Source organism: Dermacentor andersoni, chromosome 4, assembly GCF_023375885.2.
Source record: "Dermacentor andersoni chromosome 4, qqDerAnde1_hic_scaffold, whole genome shotgun sequence".
Classification (NCBI taxonomy): Eukaryota; Metazoa; Arthropoda; class Arachnida; order Ixodida; family Ixodidae; genus Dermacentor; species Dermacentor andersoni.
Genome location: NC_092817.1, coordinates 81,613,551 through 81,634,890, shown reverse-complemented (window position 1 = coordinate 81,634,890; position 21,340 = coordinate 81,613,551). Strand labels below are relative to the sequence as shown.

Here is a 21,340-nt window from a genome sequence, read left to right as displayed (position 1 = left end):
AAATTCCTTTCACACCAGGAAAACTGAAAAGACGGGGAAAAACAAAAGTAATTTTTACTCGGTTACGCTTTCGAATACCATTGTTATACTTTTATCGTCCCAGCGCTGATCTGGCACGCTCTCCTCTGCCCATTCTGCGCAGTAGACTATACAATAGATCATTTTTTCTTACTCTGCCGCCGTTCTTCTTCTTTAAGGAAACACATTTCAGAACCAACGTTCACGCAGCTTGGTTTAAAATTTTCCATTTTAAATATTCTTTGTCTCGGAGCCTCCTCCCTTGAAAACTACCACACGAATGTGTGCTCAGCCGTGGAACTCATAGTTGTTTCAAGACAGTTCTGTTAAGTTCTTCATACATTATCTTTATCCCTTTCCACATGATATTTTTACTTGTTTTTGTAATACCAACATCTTCCTAATACCATCCAAATATTGGCCAATCCCTCGCAGTGGGTACGCGCCATCGAAGAAAGATATCCTATCCTGTCCTATGCAATCCTATTCTATTGATAAGCCCAGTGACTGTGTTTGTGTACAATCATTATGATTAGACAATCTCTTTTTCAAATGCACCTCACCCGTAACAGAACGTATACATGAAGGAACTTGCGTTTACTCTTTTACTACAAATTATGGGCCACCACCTTATGCGTACTGGACAATGCATTCTGTGCTGGTGCCCGTAAGGAGATCCTTTGTGTGCTTGTGTGTGTATACAGTGCTTGTAGATATTTCTTTCTTTCTATGTCCTTTTTTATGGATGCTTGAAGAACAAATTTGGGATTGTGGAATAGCCGTCTTTAATTCAGCCTACTTTCCCAACTTTCCACACGCACACGCACGCACGCACGCACGCACGCACGCACGCACGCACGCACGCGCGCGCGCGCGCGCGCGCGCACATACACACACAAAAAAAAAACGAAAAAGAACGAACGACTACAAGAAATAGGCACTAAAACCGCGTTCAACATGCGGAGGAGCTCTCTTACGAAAGCACACAACGTGGGCATTGTTCATAAGTCCGTTTACATTGACCCTGCTATTGCTGACCAACTGCGTTCAACCCTTCAGCGCTCAGCTACTGCAGCGAGATGCAGCCGTGCGCCAACGGGTCTACGTGCGTGGACGAAGCGAACGGATTCCGGTGCGTGTGCCCCGAGGGGCTGCGCGGACCGCGCTGCGAGCAGGACGTGGACGACTGCGAGCCGGGACTGTGCCTGAACGGGGGCACGTGCGTGGACGGCTTCAACGCGTTCAGCTGCCTCTGCCCTTCCGGCTACGCGGGCACTGCGTGTGAGATCAACGTCGACGACTGCGCCTCAGGTGAGATACCGTGCTGCTGCGCGAACCCACCGCCGCAGGCGAGCACGCTGCACTATAAGGGTAGGAACAGCTAGCACCCTTTGGGGCTTATCGTGTCCCCGAACGATAATCGTCATTTGTCTCGCGTGTCTTTTCATTCATTATGTAACGTTGCGCGCTTGGTACTTCCAGATCGCAAACGGCATGCGGCTTATCAGCGTGACATAGCATTCTCGATAGGAAAGGGGAGAACGCGCAGAGTTTTAACAGCGATGCTATTTAAACTGGTGGTTAGGCCGGCGAACGTGCGCAGCAAAACCTCGCTGAGCGATGACGTCAACGCCGCGCCAGCACCGCTCCACCGTAGCTTTGCCTCGCCACGTCGTACGGAGGCCACGCATGCGCAGATGCGGATATAAGCCGTGACGTCACCACGGGGGTATAAAAGCAGCTCCGCTCCACCGCCGCGCCGACAGAACAGCCGGGTTTCCAGCGGAGAGAGAGATGGGGCGAGAGAAACAGAGCGTCACTCCCTAAGAAGAACAAGTGCGGCGCGAAAGTCACCGCGCCGCTACTCGAGAACGGATGCGACGACTTCGGTCCAATCCCGAATATCGCGCCGGCGATGCGGCGGCGAATTGTCAGCGAGTTGCAGGAGATGCGGAGTTACGAGCTCGCGTTATCGAGTAAAAGCGAGTAAACGATCCGGGCCGGCGAGTCATGGAGAACTTTCAGCGGCAAAATCGGAAATCCATTGGAGGTGCCGACAGACGGTTTGCCCGCGAGTTTCGAAGCAGTGAGTTTGGCCACAGTTGCCGAGTTTGTGGCTGAGATTCTGTGTAGTGCCATCGGACGACGAAAGAAATGACTGGTACTGAAAATAAAACAGCACATTGTACATACTTTAATGACCGAGTGTGCATCTTGGGGAGGGGGGTGCTAACGACGACACCACGCAGAAAACTTGACCAAGTCTTCAAGCATAACCACGCATAAACTTAGCCGAACTAAGAATAACCTAGGTGGGACCGCCAACTTCGCTGTTTGCCCAGTCTTCGCACCACTAGTGCGAAGCTAACCCAAATTTTTTTTATAAGAGAACTCAAGTAAGACCGACGACAAATATTGGTGTGGAGCAAAGATACGACCAGAAGGTACAAACTGTTTCATAAAGTGTAAACTAAATATTTTGACGTTCCTGCGACTGCACCAAGAGTGCTCGGTTTGGTTGACGCGCTCATTATTAACGGGTAAGATCAAATCGATAACGCCGGCAAATGAAATCATATTTTTGTGCGACATGTTGTGGCAAGAATTTATAGCAGCAGGTACGACAGACGGCGCTATATCTGCACTAAATAAACTGGCCTCTGGAAAGCTGAATTAGACGCACAGTGTGACAGCCTCTAGAAGTACGAATACTTGACACGCACTATAGTGCGTGTAGTATGAAGGAAGTGGAGCAATAGCAGGAGCATATTGGCGTAGCTAGTTGGTCCTGATTTATGATTAAAACTTGCTGCGCCACTAGACGAAGACTGAGAAAGTAGACAACGCACACACAGCGCTTTGGGTCACCTGTCTCTGTCTTCGTCAAATTGCACTGCGCATTTTAATCGTGAAGTAGCCGGACGCACATGCTTCCAACCTCTCCATACATGATCCCCTTTAATTTATATCTATTTCTAGCTCAAGAAACGTTCAAGCGAAGCTTTTGATCTTTAGTGTGACTCAGAACCCCCCTAAAGCTTACTTTTCGGTTCAGTATTGTTTCTATCAACTAGCTTTTCTTACCGCATTATTGTTGTTTTTTGTTTAATACATACGCGAAGAACATTACCGCAGGCGTCACGCGACGCTTACTCTATTTACTTTACGCGCACTCTTCGACTCATATGCAGCGCATGTCCGATCAGTTGCCCAAATGCTTTAACCTGTTGGGCTGTGCCCAGGAAAAAAGCAACATACAGTTGATCGGAAGGAAGGCTTGAAAGTCAACCTGGTGCGTCTGGCTTTTGCCCGCTATTCACAGTCTTGGGAACGGAAGCCGGAGAAGGGGAGAATGGCGACGATGTGTTGGAGGCGAAATTCATTCCTTACAATACCGCGTCCCTACCACACTGACGTAATTGGCACAAGGCATCGTTGGATAACGTTTAGGCATTTTGCACATATGACGACGCGCCGGAGATTGCAGGCATGTGCAGTGACCAGTTATCAACACCTTGCTAGGAAAGATACTTACAATTATGTTTTCAGAGAGTCACGCTCGAAAAAAGAACACATTTGGAAAGGCCGTTAGTACGTTCCGCCGTATTGAAAGAGATACAACTCAGTGTTTGTGCATAGCTAAGAACTTATTGCTCAGCGCAAAGTATCGAGAGTGCACTCAAAATGAGGCTTCATTTATCGGCAAATGTCCGAAACATTAAATTGAGTCAATTAGGGTACATTAATCATGCCGATTGATTAATGGCGGTTGCTTTATCTGCTGAAATTCGATTTACATTATCGTCGAAATATCACTAATCTTCGCGGTGGGTGTCACATCATTTTTGCTGCAAATTTTTGTTCTGTCAATATGAGCCGCCGAATGTTTGATTATGCTTGTGCCCTTTGCCCAAGTGATGCAGGTCCCTTCCACCGGCCGAAATTTATAGCCGCAAATCATTTTCTGTAATCACTTCAAAGAAATAGAACTTCATTTAACCTATGTCAACTTGTGCAAGCAACCTCTCGAGGTTGAGCCATGCTTCGACATGCTGCGGCTGGGGGCAAACACGGTGAATTCAGTGAGTTGTTTGACTTCGTCCTGGAATTACAGCGCCCTGTTTCAACGGCGCAACCTGCATTGACGGCATCGACACGTTTGCCTGCAAGTGCGCTAAGGGTTTCACGGGCAAGCTCTGCGACGCGACGTTCCACGACTGCACCACGAAACCATGTCGCAACGGAGGCTCGTGCTTCGAGAGTGTCACGGTAAGTGGAAGCGGAGGAGTGACTTATTCGTCCGTAACCGCGCTACAACTATAGTGAAGGCCATAGTGAGCAACATGACAATGAACATTGAATTCGTTTCCAATGCAACAAGTGCTCGCGATGTGCGGATTCGAATTCCTAACGTGCTAATATACAAGGTGTTCCAACTGTCATTCACCAAGATTTAAACAAATGCAAATGCCATGTATCTGGACAGAACCAAGGTAACCTTGTTTGCCGTCGCTTGGAGATACTCAGATTATTTTTTGCGTTCCACCTAATTATATATGTAGTCTTTATTAATTATTCGACTTCTCAAATATTATAATTAGATGAAAAAGTGTCAAAGAAAAAATTGTAGAGCAACATGAAAAACTTCCGGTACAGCTTTGTGTTGCCCAATACATGCTACTTCAAAGTGCTTTTTTTTTTTGCAAGCATGAAGGAAGCCGGCGAATACACGCAAAGGGCCTCGAGCGGCCAGTCCCGTGACAATTACTGTAGACGACGACGCCCGCCGATGTCACGCGGACTGTCTTCTATCTTGTATGTCTTGTATGCCACATGACGCGTTTTAAATACCCTGTAAATATATTTTAAACCTGCCTTCTCCCTGTAACAATATGTTGCCGTCTTCACTCCTGTGCAGTGAGTGACCATCCTATAGTTACTGTACTGCGCTTTCGGAGCTGGTGCCCGTAAATGACACAACCTTTGTGCGCTTGTGTTCGTGTGTGTATCGTACTCTTCAAAGCAAAGCTTTTCTTTGCCAACATCGCGGGTGCAGCGTGACCGTGGGTGCTGCGGCCTGGCTGTTGTCTTGCCGAATAGGCCAACCAATCACAGCGGAGTGAGTGAGTGAGTGAAAAACTTTATCAGCTCTAGATTCGCTGGTCTTCTGCGGTCTTCAGATGGAATCGTCCATCTTTTAGCACAACGGTCGGTTGCCCTTAGTCCAGGGCTCCGCTGGATGCTGCTGCCAGTTGTGCTCGCCGAATCAGACCTTCTTGGTCGACCTGGCGATCGCTGGAGAGCACTCCCTCCCATTGCTCCGCACTCGGGTTTGGTATAACGGGTACCACGTCTATCTTCTGGCATGCCCACGTTATGTGGTACAGCGTGGGTGTTTCGTGGCACCAGGGGCATGTGTCATTGTATAGTGTGGGATAAATCTTGCTGAGTACGTGTAGCTTCGGGTACGAGCCCGTTTGTAGCTGCCTCCACGCGACAGAGTCCTCTCTGCTAAGGGAGTTGTGCGGTGGTGGATGCCGCTTTCTGCAGCCCTTGTAGTAATTTGTTATTGCCGAATAGTCTTGGGGTACAGGTTCGGTCTCCTCGAGGTCGCCTACGTTGGATGCTCGGTAATAAGTGTACCCTCGAGCTATCCTGTCCGCCTCTTGGTTCCCTGCCACTCCCGTGTGTCCCGGCGTCCATACTATCGTATGCCTAATTGGTTCTTCTTTTGTTTGTCGTTCTGTTATGTGGTCTCCGTAGCGGAGTATGCGGAGTGCTCCGTGCCCTATTCTGCCGCGTAGGTAGTTGCGGCACGCTGTTTGCGAGTCTGTAAGGATTGTTAAAGACCGTTTAGACCGATAGCCCTCCGCTGCCGCTAGAGCGACGGCCGCTTCTTCAGCCTCGACTATCGTACAGCCTTGTAGTGATGCGCTGGTGATCTCGTGTAGGTTCGAATCGATCACTGTTGCTACCGCGTTGCTGTTGCTCTGACGCGCTGCTCTGGCGTATGTGGCTGCGTCTACATATACCGTCGTTTCTTGGGGTGCTAGGGTCTTTTGTAGGTATTCAGCCCTCGCTTCTCTGCGTGCTTTGTGTAGGTTGGGATCCATGTTCCGGGGTATGGGTGCTACTTTTAGTGTGTTGCGATACTCATCCGGAATTGTTTCGGTCCTCTGTATCTCTTGAAGTTGATCGGCGCAGCCTAGTTTCTTCAGGAGCTCCCTGCCAGATGGGGTCTGCTGTAGTCTGCGTTGTTGGGAGACTAGTTGCGCCTCTTTCAATTCGTCGAAGGTGTTGTGTAGTCCTAAGGCTAGGAGCTTTTCGGTTGAGGTGTTGTGGGGAAGGTGGAGTGCGGTTTTGTAGGCTTTGCGTAGAATCGCGTCCGCCTGTTGTACCTCACTCTTGATGGGATTGTAGTATGGGAGGCTGTATGCCACTCTGCTGACGACCAAGCTTGTGACCAGTTTGAGTGTGTCCTCCTCTCGCATGCCGTGGCGTCTGTGTGAGATGCGCGTGATGATGCGGGCCACTTGTAGGGTGGATGCCTTGAGTAGGGCGAGGGTGTGGGTGCAGTGTTGGTTTGACTGTATCCACATCCCCAGGATTCTGATGAGCGTCTTTTCCGGTATCGGCTTCCCCTGGAGGTAGACGTTGAGCTTTAACTCGTCGCTGGTGGGGACTGTGCGGTTTTGCTTTCCTCTCCAAACTCTCAGGAGCTCGGACTTCTCAGTGGAGCAGGCTAGCCCTCTTGCTCTGACGTAGTCCTCTACGCAGGTGGCTGCTTCTTGTAACTTCTCTTCTTTCTGTCTGAGCGAGCCTGTGTTAACCCAGATGGTGATGTCGTCGGCATACATGGCATGGTGTATGTCGTCGATTTCATTTAATTGTTTTGCCAAGCCAATCATTGCTATGTTGAAAAGCGTGGGGGAGATGACCGACCCTTGAGGCGTCCCTTTGTTTGGAGTAAGGAACTTCTCTGATCGGAGCCCTCCGAGGCCAATCGTTGCCGTTCTGTTTGAAAGGAAGGCTTTGACGTAGCCGTAGACTCTCCTCCCGCAGCGGAGTACGCTCGCCGCGCTCTCCACTGGGTTCCTTGCACCACCACCAGATGGCTCTCACGTCCGTGCATCCGTTGTACGCAATAAGGATTCGTTGTCCGCAATAGGGTCCACTGTCCGCAATAGGGATTAGTAAGAGGCGATTGGAGGATTGGTGGAATAAAAGTAGGGAAACGACAAAAAGCGGAGACGTACAAAAGCACAGTTCGCCACAGGGGATCAGAAAATTTGGTTGTGGGTGTTCATAGTGTTTTTTTTTCTTTTTTATTGTTTAACCTAAGTAGGACATTAAGCAGTATAATAGCAAGAGCTAGGTGGCGCAACCCACCACCTCGTTCCAAAGGGGACGCTCATAACATCCGTCCGTCCGTCCGTCCGTCCGTCCGTCCGTCCGTCCGTCCGTCCATCCATCCATCCATCCATCCATCCATCCATCCATCCATCCATCCATCCATCCATCCATCCATCCATCCATCCGTGGAAGCGGCGGCGGCATTGCATTCAGCTCTCCACAATGCCTGAATATATAGCCTTCCGTGTCACTTTATGTGCACATTGAATGAACACAAACCCGGGTTCTGACTCTTTATGCACCCAAACGAAGCGTCGCTGTATATAGATTCCAACTCGTTCGATCTGCTGAATTATTTATATTATGTTCTTTATTACGTTTTTTTATCGTTGCTTGAATAACGAATTTGGGATTTCGAAATCGCCGAAGGAAAGCTCGGACATAGCCTACTTTCCCAAGCTTGCACATCTAAATAAGAAAAAAAAGAAGAAAAGCACAGTGCAATAGCATGCTTAAGACAACTGCGGAATTTGCGTATTCACGAATTGTTACAGCTACATAGAGAGAGAGAGAGAGAGAGAGAGAGAGAGAGCGGTTGAAAATAGTCATGTACAAGATAAAACAGCGTTCTGTCTCGTTTCGTTCTCGGCTCTGCCCTCGTCTGCAAGAGCTTTATGCGTGCACTTGAAATGTCTAGCTAACTTGCAAGAAAATGTGAAATTTCCTTAGGCACCCACAGAGACCGTATGCAGCTGCACAGGTAGACGCTCACGTGGACACATAGGCACACGTGCATTGCATGTCGCATTGAAATCACAGTGTGCGACTCTTCGATGTTAGTGAAGGCGCAGTCGCGACTTTCTCCGAAATGTTAGATGGATGCAGGTGAGAAGGGTGCACGAGTTTGCGGTTAAGTTGCGCGCTGACACGGAGTGTTCAGCTTTTCTAATGTGGCATAGAGGACGAGCACTCAGTGAGCTGTCAAAAGTAATGAACACGTTTGTGGGCGTTCAGTCAACCCACCTGCCTCCTTTCTTCTCGCAGGGATTTCGATGCTGCTGTCCGAAAGGATTTCGCGGCAAGACTTGCGAGCTAGCGGAACACGCTTGCTTGCCCAACCCGTGCCAGAACAACGGCACCTGCAAAAGGAAAGGCGACTCGTTCCAGTGCGCATGCGCGCCGGGCTTCGGGGGCCGTCGCTGCGAGAGGAAGGTGGACAACTGCGCTTCGGCGCCGTGCCTCAATGGTGGCATGTGCGTGGACGGACCCGCCTCTTTCTCGTGCCGATGTAACGGGCTATACACGGGGGCCACTTGCGCGCAGGGTAAGAGAGAATACGGTCACTGGCTAGTCGCTCTACTTTACTAGCCCTTTACAGCGAAGCTGTTTATGGCTAGGGTTCCGGGGATTTCTCGTGTCCGTCAACAAGCCTGCGTGTGCAAAAACTCAGCTCCAGAATTCGATGTAAAATCGCTTCATTCTATGCAAAAGCTTGTACGTATCATCACTTGGATATGCATTTTCAGTAGATTAGTTATCAATAGGCACAATTTTCCAGATCACTAGACTCCCGGACAAGCAGACAATAATTAGATATGATATTTTTGCTTGCTTACGGGGGTACGAGCCATTCATTGTCTTACGTGACGGACATATTTCTCGTTGGATTGACACAGAAATGCTTACGCATTTATTAACAGAGGGGATAAGAGAATGTATGTACGTACCTATCGTCATGATGACCACCGCTCAGGGGAATAAATCTGTCCGTACCTTCGTTCAAAATTCTGTGTCACCTCTGTGCCGTGTCCTGAACAGAGACCGTATTCTGAAAGGATCACTTTTGGTGACGCTATTGCCTTGGCCACGCCTGCGCCATCGGCGCGCACTCATTGCCTGTTTTAGCAAAATCGGGTGAGCTGATTGGCTGGTTGAGCACTACGCCATACCATTTTGCTCAACCAGCGGATCAGCGCGCTCCTGGCGGCGATAGTATCGCCGAAGTGGATCGTTTTAGAGTGCGTCCCCAGCTTCGCTAGTCATGCACCTTCACAGAGTGGAATGGCTCGTGTTTTTCTTTATCCAGACACGCGTTCCGCAGTGAAATTATCAATTCAATATTCAATATTCAATATCAATATTGCTACGGCACAATATGCGCGATCACGAAAGGCCAGCAGTGTGAAGACGACGACGACGATTAGAAGCTAGCGCGGGCTGTTGCCTCTTGGCCAAGCGCAGCGTATTTTCCTTGTAAATATATTCGTACATAGCTTTTCGTCTGCGTCTTCCTACGTAACATATCTGGTGGAGGTGGACGTTCCCTGTACCTCGTCACGGAGCTTCGCAGTGGACGGTACGTCGAGCAGTTGGGATTCACTTAAGACACAGCTTCGAGACTTGTTCGGCAACCCCTACGGTCAACAACTTGCCGCGCAGAAGGCGCTTTCCGGCCGTGTGCAGACGTCAACAGAGCCCTATGTCACGTACATTCAGGACGTCTTGGCTCTGTGCCGCAAAGTTGACACCCACATGACTGAGTCAGACAAGGTTTCCCACATCCTCAAAGGCATTGCCGATGACGCCTTCAACTTGCTCGTTTGCAACAACGTAGCGACGGTGGATGCTGTTATAAGAGAGTGCCGCCGCCTGGAACTCGCCAAAAGCCGACGTATTGACCAGCAGTTTGCCCGTCTGCCCAACACCCCAGCGACATCTTCCTGTGCCGACGCTCCTCGTCCCAACAACACTGCCGATGTTACCAGGATCGTCCGGCGTGAGATCGAGGCCGCCTATCCGGCTGCCTTCGACTCCAGTCCCACCAACACATCTGCAGTCACGGTCTCACTGATCCAGGCAGTTGTCCGCCAGGAGTTTGAAAACATGGGTCTTCACACCATCTGCTCGGCCCATCGCCCTAATACCCGCCCGGCTTCTTCGATTTCGCCCCGTCCCGCATCTTCTTACCCACCACGTTTCCGCAACCCATCTGAATGGCGCACTGCTGACGACAAGCCTATTTGTTTCCACTGCCATCGAATCGGGCACATTTCTCGGCACTGTCGTAGTCGCTGGAGTTCCCCGAGCCGGCCTACTTATACTGCCTACTCTCGCCCCTCAGGTGGCCCTTCTCGTCCCTATGCCGCACGCTCCGATAATGCCGCCACTGATTCTCCTGCAACGAACCGCCCCTATTCTCGTTCGCCTTCGCCCCAACGACGACAATCTCGCTCTCCCCAGCCCCGTCGCTCCTATTCGCCGACTCCCTTCGGACGCCGCTCCCAGCCGGAAAACTAGACGATGCAGCGCCTCGAGGTGACGCTGCATTGGTCCCTACGCCGCCAAATCCTCTACTGACTTTGCCCACTCATCTGAACCTTCTTGACGTGCAAGTCGACGGTGTTTCTGTGTCTGCTCTCATAGACACTGGGGCGCATTTGTCCGTAATGAGCGCTGACCTTCGTAACCGGCTCAAGAAAATTATCACGCCCGCCACGACGCCTGTTGTCCGTGTCGCCGATGGCGGAACAGCCCCCGTAATTGGTATGTGTACCGCCCGCGTCTCCTTCGCCGATCGCTCAACAATCGTGCTATTCACAGTCATCGCCCACTGTCCCCACGACATCATCCTCGGCTTAGACTTCCTTTCCGCACATTCTGCTCTCATCGATTTTTCCGCCAGTACTCTCCGCCTTGACCTGCCTGTTCTGGATCCTGCTGAACCACACCCCAGTCGCCTCAGTTCCGCCGACTTCGTTCGCTTGCCACCTTCGGCACTGACCTACGTTGACCTAGTGTCATCCCCACCAGTCCCCGACGGTCACTACATCGCGGCTCCTATGCAAGACGTCCTCCTTACACATGGGATCACAGTACCCCATACAGTTTTATCTATTACGGCGAATTGCGTCTGCCTGCCAGTGGTCAACTTTGGCTTGACGACACAAGTGCTGCCACGTGGGATGTCTTTGGCCCAGCTTTGTTCATTCGAGGATCACTCAGTAGCATCCATTGCAGTAGACGACACTTCATCCGATACTCCTCTACCATCGCAGTCGGCAAATTGTACCATCGCTGACTTACGGAAAATGATTGCCCCCGACTTGCCCTCCGAGCACGCTCGTGAACTCTACCGCGTTCTGTTTTCCTACCACGATATTTTTGACTTTAACGATCGTCCTTTAGCCCAAACTACAGCTGTCAAACATCGCATTAATACCGGCGATGCCCCTCCTATTCATCGCCGCCCGTATCGAGTGTCACCAGCTGAGCGTCAAGTTATTCACGCAGAAGTTCGCAAAATGCTTGCCAAGAACATTATTGAACCATCATATAGTCCATGGGCGTCACCTGTAGTACTGGTCAAAAAGAAGGATGGCTCATGGCGCTTTTGCGTGGATTATCGGCACCTTAACAGGGTTACCAAAAAGGACGTGTATCCCCTACCTCGGATTGATGACGCCCTTGACTGCCTCCACGGTGCTCGCTATTTCTCTTCTATTGACCTTCGCTCCGGCTACTGGCAGATTGCCGTGGACGATCTCGACCGCGAGAAGACTGCTTTTGTCACACCCGACGGTCTTTATCAATTCAAAGTGATGCCGTTCGGTCTATGTAACGCCCCTGCCACTTTTGAACGCATGATGGACTCCCTTCTTCACGGTTTCAAATGGTCCACGTGCCTGTGCTACTTGGACGACGTTATCGTATTCTCCCCAACGTTCGCTACGCACCTCGAGCGCCTCTCAGCAGTCCTGGACGTTTTTCGGCGAGCCGGTCTGCAACTCAACGCATCGAAGTGCCAATTCGGCCGTCGCCAGATTACCGTCCTTGGACATCTCGTTGACGCGAACGGAGTGCAACCGGACCCAGGCAAGATCCATGCTGTTACGCACTTCCCTGTTCCGAAGTGTGTCAAGGATGTGCGCAGCTTCATCGGCCTTTGTTCGTACTTCCGCCGTTTCGTGAGAAATTTCGCCGCCATAGCACGACCACTAACCGACCTTTTGAAGAAAGACGCTCCTTTCCAGTGGGGCGATAACGAGGCCTCTGCATTCTCTCATCTAATCGACATTCTCACAACGCCTCCCGTTTTGGCCCATTTCGATCCTTCTGCGCCTACCGAAGTCCGTACTGATGCCAGCGGTCACGGAATTGGAGCAGTACTGGCACAACGCCAGCGTGGCCACGACCGTGTTATCGCTTACGCCAGCAGGCTCCTCTCACCCGCGGAGCGCAACTATTCCATCACTGAGCGTGAGTGTCTGGCCCTAGTTTGGGCGGTTGCGAAATTCCGCCCATACTTATATGGCCGATCCTTTTCCGTTGTCACAGACCATCACGCGCTTTGCTGGTTATGCTCACTGAAAGATCCTACAGGAAGACTTGGTCGCTGGGCCTTACGCCTCCAAGAATATTCGTATACTGTCACCTATAAATCTGGCCGACTGCACAAGGACGCTGACTGCCTGTCTCGCTACCCGGTCGACGAGCCTGACGACGCCGACAGTAGTAGCGCCAACGGCATTTTCTCTGTCTCTGCCTTCGGTAACATCGCCGATGAGCAGTACCGAGACCTATCGCTGCGAGCACTTATCGAGCGTCTGCGCTCTACACCTACCGACGCATCCGTTCGCCGATATGTCCTCCAGGGTGGCATTCTGTATCGAAGGAACTTCCTCCCTGACGGCTCTGACCTTCTTCTTGTCGTGCCAAAACAGCTACGACAGACTGTGCTCTTTGAGATGCATGACGCACCCACTTCAGGACATCTTGGGGTAACCCGCACGTACGACCGCGTCCGCCGCCGCTTCTATTGGCCTGGTCTCGCTCGCTCCGTTCGACGCTATGTTGCTGCCTGTGATCCCTGCCAGCGTCGGAAGACACCTCAGGTGCTACCTGCCGGTCATCTCCAGCCGATCACCGTCCCTGTGGAACCGTTCTTTCGTGTTGGATTAGACCTGCTCGGTCCCTTTCCCACGTCATCTTCTGGGAACAAATGGGTAGCCGTCGCGACTGATTACGCCACCCGATACGCTATCACTCGGGCTCTCCCTACCAGCTGCGCCACTGACGTCGCGGACTTTCTCTTGCGTGACATTATCTTGCTTCATGGCGCCCCGCGACAGCTGCTTACTGACCGCGGTCGAAACTTCCTCTCGAAAGTTATCGCTGACATTGTGCGTTCCTGCTCCATTCAACACAAACTGACTACTTCATACCATCCTCAAACCAATGGCCTGACAGAGCGGTTAAACCGTACTCTTACCGATATGCTGGCCAAGTACGTTTCCAAGGACCACCACGACTGGGACATTGCCCTTCCTTACGTAACATTTGCGTACAATTCTTCCCGGCACGACACGGCCGGATTTTCTCCCTTTTATCTACTGTACGGTCGCGAACCTACCTTGCCCCTAGACACGGCACTTCCTCCTGCTGCGGTCTCAACAAGCGAGTATGCGCGCGACGCCATCGCCCTCGCTGACCATGCACGCCAGCTTGCCCGTGCTCGACTGACGGCCTCACAGACCACTCAGCAGTGTCAATACAACGCCCGCCATCGTGACGTACAGTTTTCACCTGGTGCGCTCGTGCTCCTGTGGTCGCCCTCTCGTCACGTCGGACTTTCAGAGAAGCTCCTTTCGCGATACACAGGGCCCTACCGCGTGCTGCGCCAGGTGACGCCTGTGACTTACGAAATTGCTCCTGTGGCCTCAACCTCGTCCTATCCTGTGGCATCTAGTGATGTCGTACACGTCAGTAGGCTCAAGGCCTACTACACTGCTTCCGAGTCCGATCTTTAGTCGCTCCGGGACGGCGCTTTTGCAGCCGGGGGTAGTGCTACGGCACAATATGCGCGATCACGAAAGGCCAGCAGTGTGAAGACGACGACGACGATTAGAAGCTAGCGCGGGCTGTTGCCTCTTGGCCAAGCGCAGCGTATTTTCCTTGTAAATATATTCGTACATAGCTTTTCGTCTGCGTCTTCCTACGTAACAATATCAATGTGAATTCAATATCAATATTAAAGTTATTTTATCAATCAATCAATCAATCAATCAATCAATCAATCAATCAATCAATCAATCAATCAATCAATCAATCAATCAATCAATCAATCAATCAATCAATCAATCAATCAATCAATCAATCAATCAATCAACATTAACATCACAATCTTTACATCATCACAACATTAACAATCAATCAATCTTAACATCTATTGCCATTAAGGTGAAAAGGAAGAGGAAGGTATATTGGATGTGGCTTCAGTCAACGTCGCAGCGTCCATTTTACGCTGTGCGATGGTCGCACCGAGACATTGGTTGAAAAGTGGTAATGTCGTGAGGTTACCAACATAAAGTACATATTTCAACCGTAACAATGGATACTCCGGCGCTAGGTGTCGTAAAGCCGAAAATACGTTTGAATACCCACAACTGTAACTTTCGGAAAGTGGGTTGTTGCTGAGTTCATTCAGGTCGGGGTCTTGCCCGCAATGATTTGTGTAGAAGCATCAAACTTGCGCTAACTTTCGGCAAAGTACATTGAAGTTCCATTTGTTATTTTCTGAGTAAGCCATACTGGCTCCCTGAGGGAGAACACTGCTGTGGAACATCAACGCAGTTCGTGGAGGATTCTTGGGACGAGTATCCAGAAATGCTGGTACAGCGTTGGGATACATTCTAAATGATCTTTCACTGATCGGCTTGAACACCACAATTGTAACGGGGGCATGTAACGTTTATTTACATGTTAATCGTTGAATTTCAGTCAGACAGGGATTACCGCTCAATCACGTTTCAATGAAAGAGTGAATGTGCAATAACAATCGAGGTGAACTGGCACAAGCTTACTGATTAACGTTCTTGTCCCGTCCAGTCCTGTCGTCGCAGTTCACGCTGAACTTTCGGGATGCCTCCGTGCTGAACTACGCTGCGGTTCCCGTACAGCGCTACCTCCGCGCCCTGACGCTCTCCTTCCACATGAAGACGACTCAAACTAAGGGGCGCGGTACGGTGTTCTCGTACGCATTCGTCAACCTGCGCACCAAGCAAGTCCAGGACAACGCCTTCACCATCTCCGACCCCAAGAAGCTGCTTCTTTACGTGTATGGCGAGAGCTACGATACCAAGGTGGTCGCAAAGTGAGCGACACTTCCGATTTGCTTAACTTTTGTTTGGCATTTGACATTTTGTTCTACCAGTATAAGATTGCCGTGGTTAGTGGGGCAGTCGCAGCTCCGTCTCTGCGACTGGCGGCGGGCAGAGGCTGGCGGCGAAGGCTGGCGGCGGGCAGAGCAAAGCATTAAGGAACTCGTTACGAGAGTATTGCGTGATATCGAAGTACAACTTCTAGGCGAAGTAGATTTCAAAGCAGGTGACAAAGAGTGTCGTGTAAAATGTAGGGCCAAATTGAGAAAACTTTTCGCTCCTAAGCGCTTTTCGCCTTCATGGTGGGCCCGTATTGTTTTAGAAGAAACGGGACCACGAATATTAGGATAGAACAGGCGCATCAATCGTGAGGCCAAATCACGGTGGCACTGATAACAGGCAGTACCTGTCATGAATCATACACACAAAAAAAATTACACTGGCGAACACGTGGAAACAATGTGTTGCAACGGCGCGCCACCAATCCTGAGAGAGCGTAGAGGCCTACATGAAGCAGTTGCACCTCTGCCTCTCTCTGTGCCAGAACCGCCGCCACTACCAAATTATATGCCTCCAGAAACAATTTAAGGTTAGTGGACTCAAGCTGTCACCTTCAAAATATTGAAAAAGCCTAAGGGTTTCACCGTGCCCCTCAGTGCCATGGCATAAAACAGATATCAGCGAACAAATCTGCGTGGTAGTAGATTGATTACTCACATGTGTCGTGTCGCCGACTCGCAGCGACGGCCATTGGCACCACTGCGTGGTTACTTGGGAGAGCGCGGACGGTCAGTGGATCTTTTACTGGGACCAGCAAGAGAAGATGCGTAACTACAGGGCTACCGGTGAGGTCGTTTTCCCTGGAATGCTCGTGGTGGGACAGGACCAGGACGACGTGGGAACGGCTTTTAGCGGCGTCGAGGCCTACTCCGGACATGTGGCCGAGGTGGGTACCATGCTTGGCGAAGATGTCAACGCCTGGGAGCAGGTGGTTTGATAGAGAATGAGCAAATGAGAGAGACAGAGAGATAAAGGTGGCCTGGCCTTTAGGCTCATGACAGAGGGAGGCACTGCAAAGGCAAAACAAGCATATCTATGCAGGACTCAGTTGGTGAAATGAACTAGTGTGCCTGTGTTCGAAAATAATGAGTCATACTAACCTTGGTCCGCCGTGGTATAGCGTACTCGACCCGGTTATCAAAGTGGACACGTGATTGTGCCTCTTTCCCCCTAACAGCGGTGGACTTTCTGTAAAAGGCCTGAGCTTTATTATTAGTTATCTTCTTTTTCGATGCACGGCATCAAACCTGGATCCACCACCCCAAAGCTGCTGACACACAAGAGCAATTTGTCGTGGCGCGTCAGCTGACATGAACAGTTATTTCTTTGAACAAACTGAGCTCGGAGACGCTGATTTGCCACCTCCCAACGGGAAATCTTCTGAGTCTTATAAGCAGTGCTTCAAGGCCGCTAAGTTTACGTCGCTGAAATTGCGTGGAATTGGTGTCTGGTGTCAAGGAACTCGGCCACCGTTCTGCTGATAGAGGACCTGATAAAGGTTGTAGGGGCTGCCAGTTCATTCGGAGATTTATTGCTCGGCAAACTCTTGCCGCTTAAGATGCCCGAGCCACAGACGCCGGTGCACCTGCACCACTTGTACCCTCATCAAAAAGCGCAGCGAACTAAAGCGTTATCAACATGCGCGTATTATCCCGCTGGCTTGGTACGACAACTCGAAGGGCTCCGGTATTTATTTGCACAGTCTGGAACAGTAATTACAATGGCAGTTACCGGTGAATCTTTCGCGATTTGACGGGACACTACTGTCAGCTGTTAGCCGCAGTAGGCTTTAGTAACTTATAGTGCAAAAGAATAGCTCACACTTTTCTGAAAGCACAGGGCAGATTTCTGGATATTATCGAAATCTTTCCCTCGCGCCATTCACGCTTTAACGACCAGCGCCATGCCTTCCGTTAAGCCCTGAGCAGGCTGGGCTACCGAGCTTTATAGGGGCTACTGAGAGTCTGGACTCACCCGCACATCAACAGGAGCAGTGTTGGAGTGTTTGCGTGCAGCGGACTTGAGTGCTTAACTAAAGAGACGGTTTGTCTTTAGTGCGATGCAATATATTACCTTTTCTCTATATCTTTCTTTTGTTTCCCCATTCCACTTTCCGCATGTAGGGTAGCCGATAGAATCACGTCTAGCCGACCTACCTGCCTTTTCTTCTTTACATTCTCTTTCGCTGTAATGCTCTTCCTCTCGCAATAGCGACCAAACTGATTGGTGGAAAGTGCGGAGCGTGAAAGTTGGGAGCGTTGTTGAAGTAAGCGAAACTGTGGAGAGGTTGTAAGAAAAGGCTGCATATGTTAACGCTTTAGAGCCACACGACAAGCCCCGTTTGTGTGTTTCCTCGCAATCATTTTCGGGTGTTAAAATCATTGTTCGGAGTCTTCGAGCCACGGCGGCACCCTTGCAGCTGCCACCTCTTGGACCTGGCGCCAGCCCTTGGAAGACCACGGGCCACCTCTGATGTTCTCTGTTACTATGTCTGCAGCTGTTGCGCAGTTAGCGCTTTGCACACGCCTGCATACAAGGACTATCCCTGAAAAATACGCTTAGAGGCCATATTATGTGAGACGTCCTTTCCTTCGATTCTATTTATTTCTTATCGCCCGTCGCAACGAGTGGCCGATATCGGCAATGACGAATACGTTGGGTTATCCCAGACATTAACCAAGGAAAAAACGAATGAAAAATTATAACGCTAGTCACAGTCACGTCTCGTTAATATGGACCCCGTCAATATGGACACCTCGCAATATGGACGAAATTTTCGGCGACCGGTCTCTAGCTCGCAATTCTGCAGTGTTAATATAGAAGCCCATAGTCCGGACTATGGACGGCTATTTTGGCGAGGAAACTGGTAAATGCAGGCATCTTTGACTCGTTATTATGGACACGGGACCAGATTGCCTGCGAAACAGGGGCATCGAGCAGGTTCATGAACTGGCGCGACGATCAGTGACAACGCTAGCACATGCTAGCTGGCGGAACACGGAGAACGCGCACTTCAAGTAGCCGACGTATCGCGCTCTCTGGACACTACAGTAGGACCGAAGGCGACATTGGAAACCCGCATCTCCTCGTTTTTTTTTCTTTGGTTGAATAAACCGTGTTGTTTTTTGGAACGAATATTCCTCAATGTTTCTGTTTTTGACCTTGATTCGTTATTATGGACGACTCACATTATGGACGATGTTTCTGACGAACGCAGGCGTCCGTTATTAAGAAGACATGACTGTACATAATAAGGAATTAAACGGGTCTGTACTACTTCTTTGTTTAATTTCGTTGCTGACATAAGTCGGGCGGCCATCAATGCAATATAAAGAGTCTGCAAGATATAAGTTTCTACGATGCGATGTGTACGTAGTTCGGAGTGTTGATGGGAAGTGCAGACGCGAAAGCTAATCTCAGCAACTTCATCGCTGTCCACCAATTCTATTACACCGATGCGAACGTTTCTCGGCGCCTGTTGGCATTTGCAGCTGAACGTGTGGGATTACGCCATGTCGCCTAGCGAGGTCAGGGAACTATCGCAAGCATGTCGGCTAGCGGGCAATGTCGTTTCATGGCCTGAGCTGCGCCTCGCTGCCACAAACGGCATTGTGATCGACGACGACTGGGAGCTCTGCAAAGGTCAGTGCGCTTCCAGCAGCCGATAAAGGAATTCCTATCCTTAGCGAACTCAAGCAGTTTGGACATAACTCTATCCGCTTGTAGCACAATATTACAAGTTACGTTTATCAGGAAAGTTTTATAAAAACCAGAGAACGGTTCAGGGCTCAGGAAGCGAACACTTCGAGGATATCGACCTGCACTAGCTTCTGAGTATACTGTGTGTCGGAGATAAAATGGCTCTACATATTTCTCGTGTTTAAAGTGGCGCCACGTTACTGTCAAGCTTCTTGATACGTAGAACGGGGCAGTCTTCCCTAGTAATCATCGTTCACAAAGGGAAGATCGGGTGATTATAGATACCAAGGAGCTCATGCATGAATTATGCAGTGTCGCTACAGTCTACGAGCCGTGGCACCATTTTCACTTTTCGAGGAGGAAGCTACGCATAAGGATGTCAAATGGTACGGCGAAAATTTTCCAACTTTTAGCCACGCATACGAAGAGTCTGGTCAAGGCATTAATTTTTTGAGCCGGATTAACGCGTTTAGTTAGGTCAGAGTGCTACACATTGCACAACTATTGGTTACAGGCTTTCGAAATAAGTAAGAGGTATGTTTGTTCGAAACAGTTTTTGATTAGTTTTTGCTGACGGCATGGCTTGCGTGTTTTCTTTTTCCGAAGACACCTACAGCGGCCAAGACAAGAAGCAGGCCGTGTCCTGCCACAGCGCATCTGCCTCCTTTGAGAACCGTAAGTTAATGCTTCTTTTCGAAAATCAAGAAGGCCGTTCACATCATATAAAACACATCTTGCGAATAGCGCTCGGGGTCAAGACATGCGAGAACGCTTAACCCGCTGGAGCTGAGTATAATTTCCTTTTTGCCGCTAAAAGAAATTGGCGTGCCTGTTTTGCTACCGTGTGTGCCTTTCCGGGGTTTCATAATATGATGCGACCAGTCGTCGGTGAGTTGCAGTTGCAACTTGCCTTTGCTGTTATCGCGAGAAGCGGTAAAACAAATTAAAGGTGTGCTTCGCAACGACCACGTCGCGCGCAAATTTTCCACGTCACATTTCAATATTACCAGTATGGCAAGAAACTTAAATTGTTCTATAAAGAAGTACTCATCCGAAGGAGAATTTTGTGAAAACAGAAGTAAATGCAAATTGAGATTGCTTCCAGAGTACATTCCATTACTGTCTATGTACTACGTGCGGTAAAAAGTGCCTCAATCTTCTAAATAAACTATAAAATATGAAGAATCGAGTCACTATATAGAATTAAAGGTCACAGCGAGACTCCCGGATAGTTGTATGACCTATAGGGAATTAACAGCGAGGAACAAGCGGTGTATCGAATAGGAGGCTACATTTCAACAAGGCTCTGATTACGACCAGTGTCATCGTCAAACGTGGACTCAAGCATTGGTCCACTGCTGGTCACTTAGTTTGGATTAAGCCCGCTTATGGCTGCTCAGAGGTAATACTGTAGTTGCTGAGCGAACTGCGGAAGCGGCCCAGTCAGCTAGAGTGCAATGGCAAGCGGCCATCTTTTAAAGTAAGCTATACGAAAACATTTCGTCCAACAAAATGAGAAAAGATAATTTCACCTTTGTGGCTGTTGTCAAAGCTTCGGCTGTTTTTCGAGCTTTATGAACGTGTGCACCTTCCTTGGGGTGAGTAATGTGGAGAGCACAAAGATACGGCGCAACCTGCGCCAAACGTTTAAATGTTCATCAGCGTGCTGCTTTTAAAGGCTTTGCGTATATACGCAAAGCTTTTTAAACGCAAAGGGGGGACAGTATACACTTCTACCCTTCTGACGATGTGTGGCTGAAGAAGGAGGGAGCCTTTTACTTTCTAGGTGACTGAATTTATCACTCTTGCTGAAGCTCCAGTATACCACTTAGAACTTCAATCACTCGTAAAGCGTCGTCATCCGCTGTTTATCTAAACTTGATACAGGCGGTACCGCAGGCTCTGGTATACTATGAAAGCATATAACTTTTCCTGAACGTGTACCTAGTTGAGCATTTAAGTATACAGAAACCGACGCATTTTTTTTTGTTTAGGCACACTACATATTTCTGCCGTCGTATTTTTGCCTTTGTATTGTTTGGTCCCAACGGCAT

General features: G+C 49.7%; 1 protein-coding gene across 1 annotated transcript in view; it reads left to right on the top strand.

The window, feature by feature from the left end:
* The first annotated feature begins 933 nt into the window (after window positions 1-933).
* The window catches only part of LOC126536797 (uncharacterized), a 38,667-nt gene continuing 18,260 nt past the window's right edge, over window positions 934-21,340 (top strand). The window contains exons 1-7 of the mRNA XM_055074168.2: window positions 934-1,329; window positions 4,133-4,287; window positions 8,416-8,695; window positions 15,256-15,520; window positions 16,269-16,473; window positions 19,079-19,229; window positions 19,893-19,961. Coding sequence (XP_054930143.2) covers window positions 1,098-1,329; window positions 4,133-4,287; window positions 8,416-8,695; window positions 15,256-15,520; window positions 16,269-16,473; window positions 19,079-19,229; window positions 19,893-19,961 — 1,357 coding nt within the window. The 5' untranslated portion in view covers window positions 934-1,097. The remainder of the gene's footprint in view (window positions 1,330-4,132; window positions 4,288-8,415; window positions 8,696-15,255; window positions 15,521-16,268; window positions 16,474-19,078; window positions 19,230-19,892; window positions 19,962-21,340) is intronic.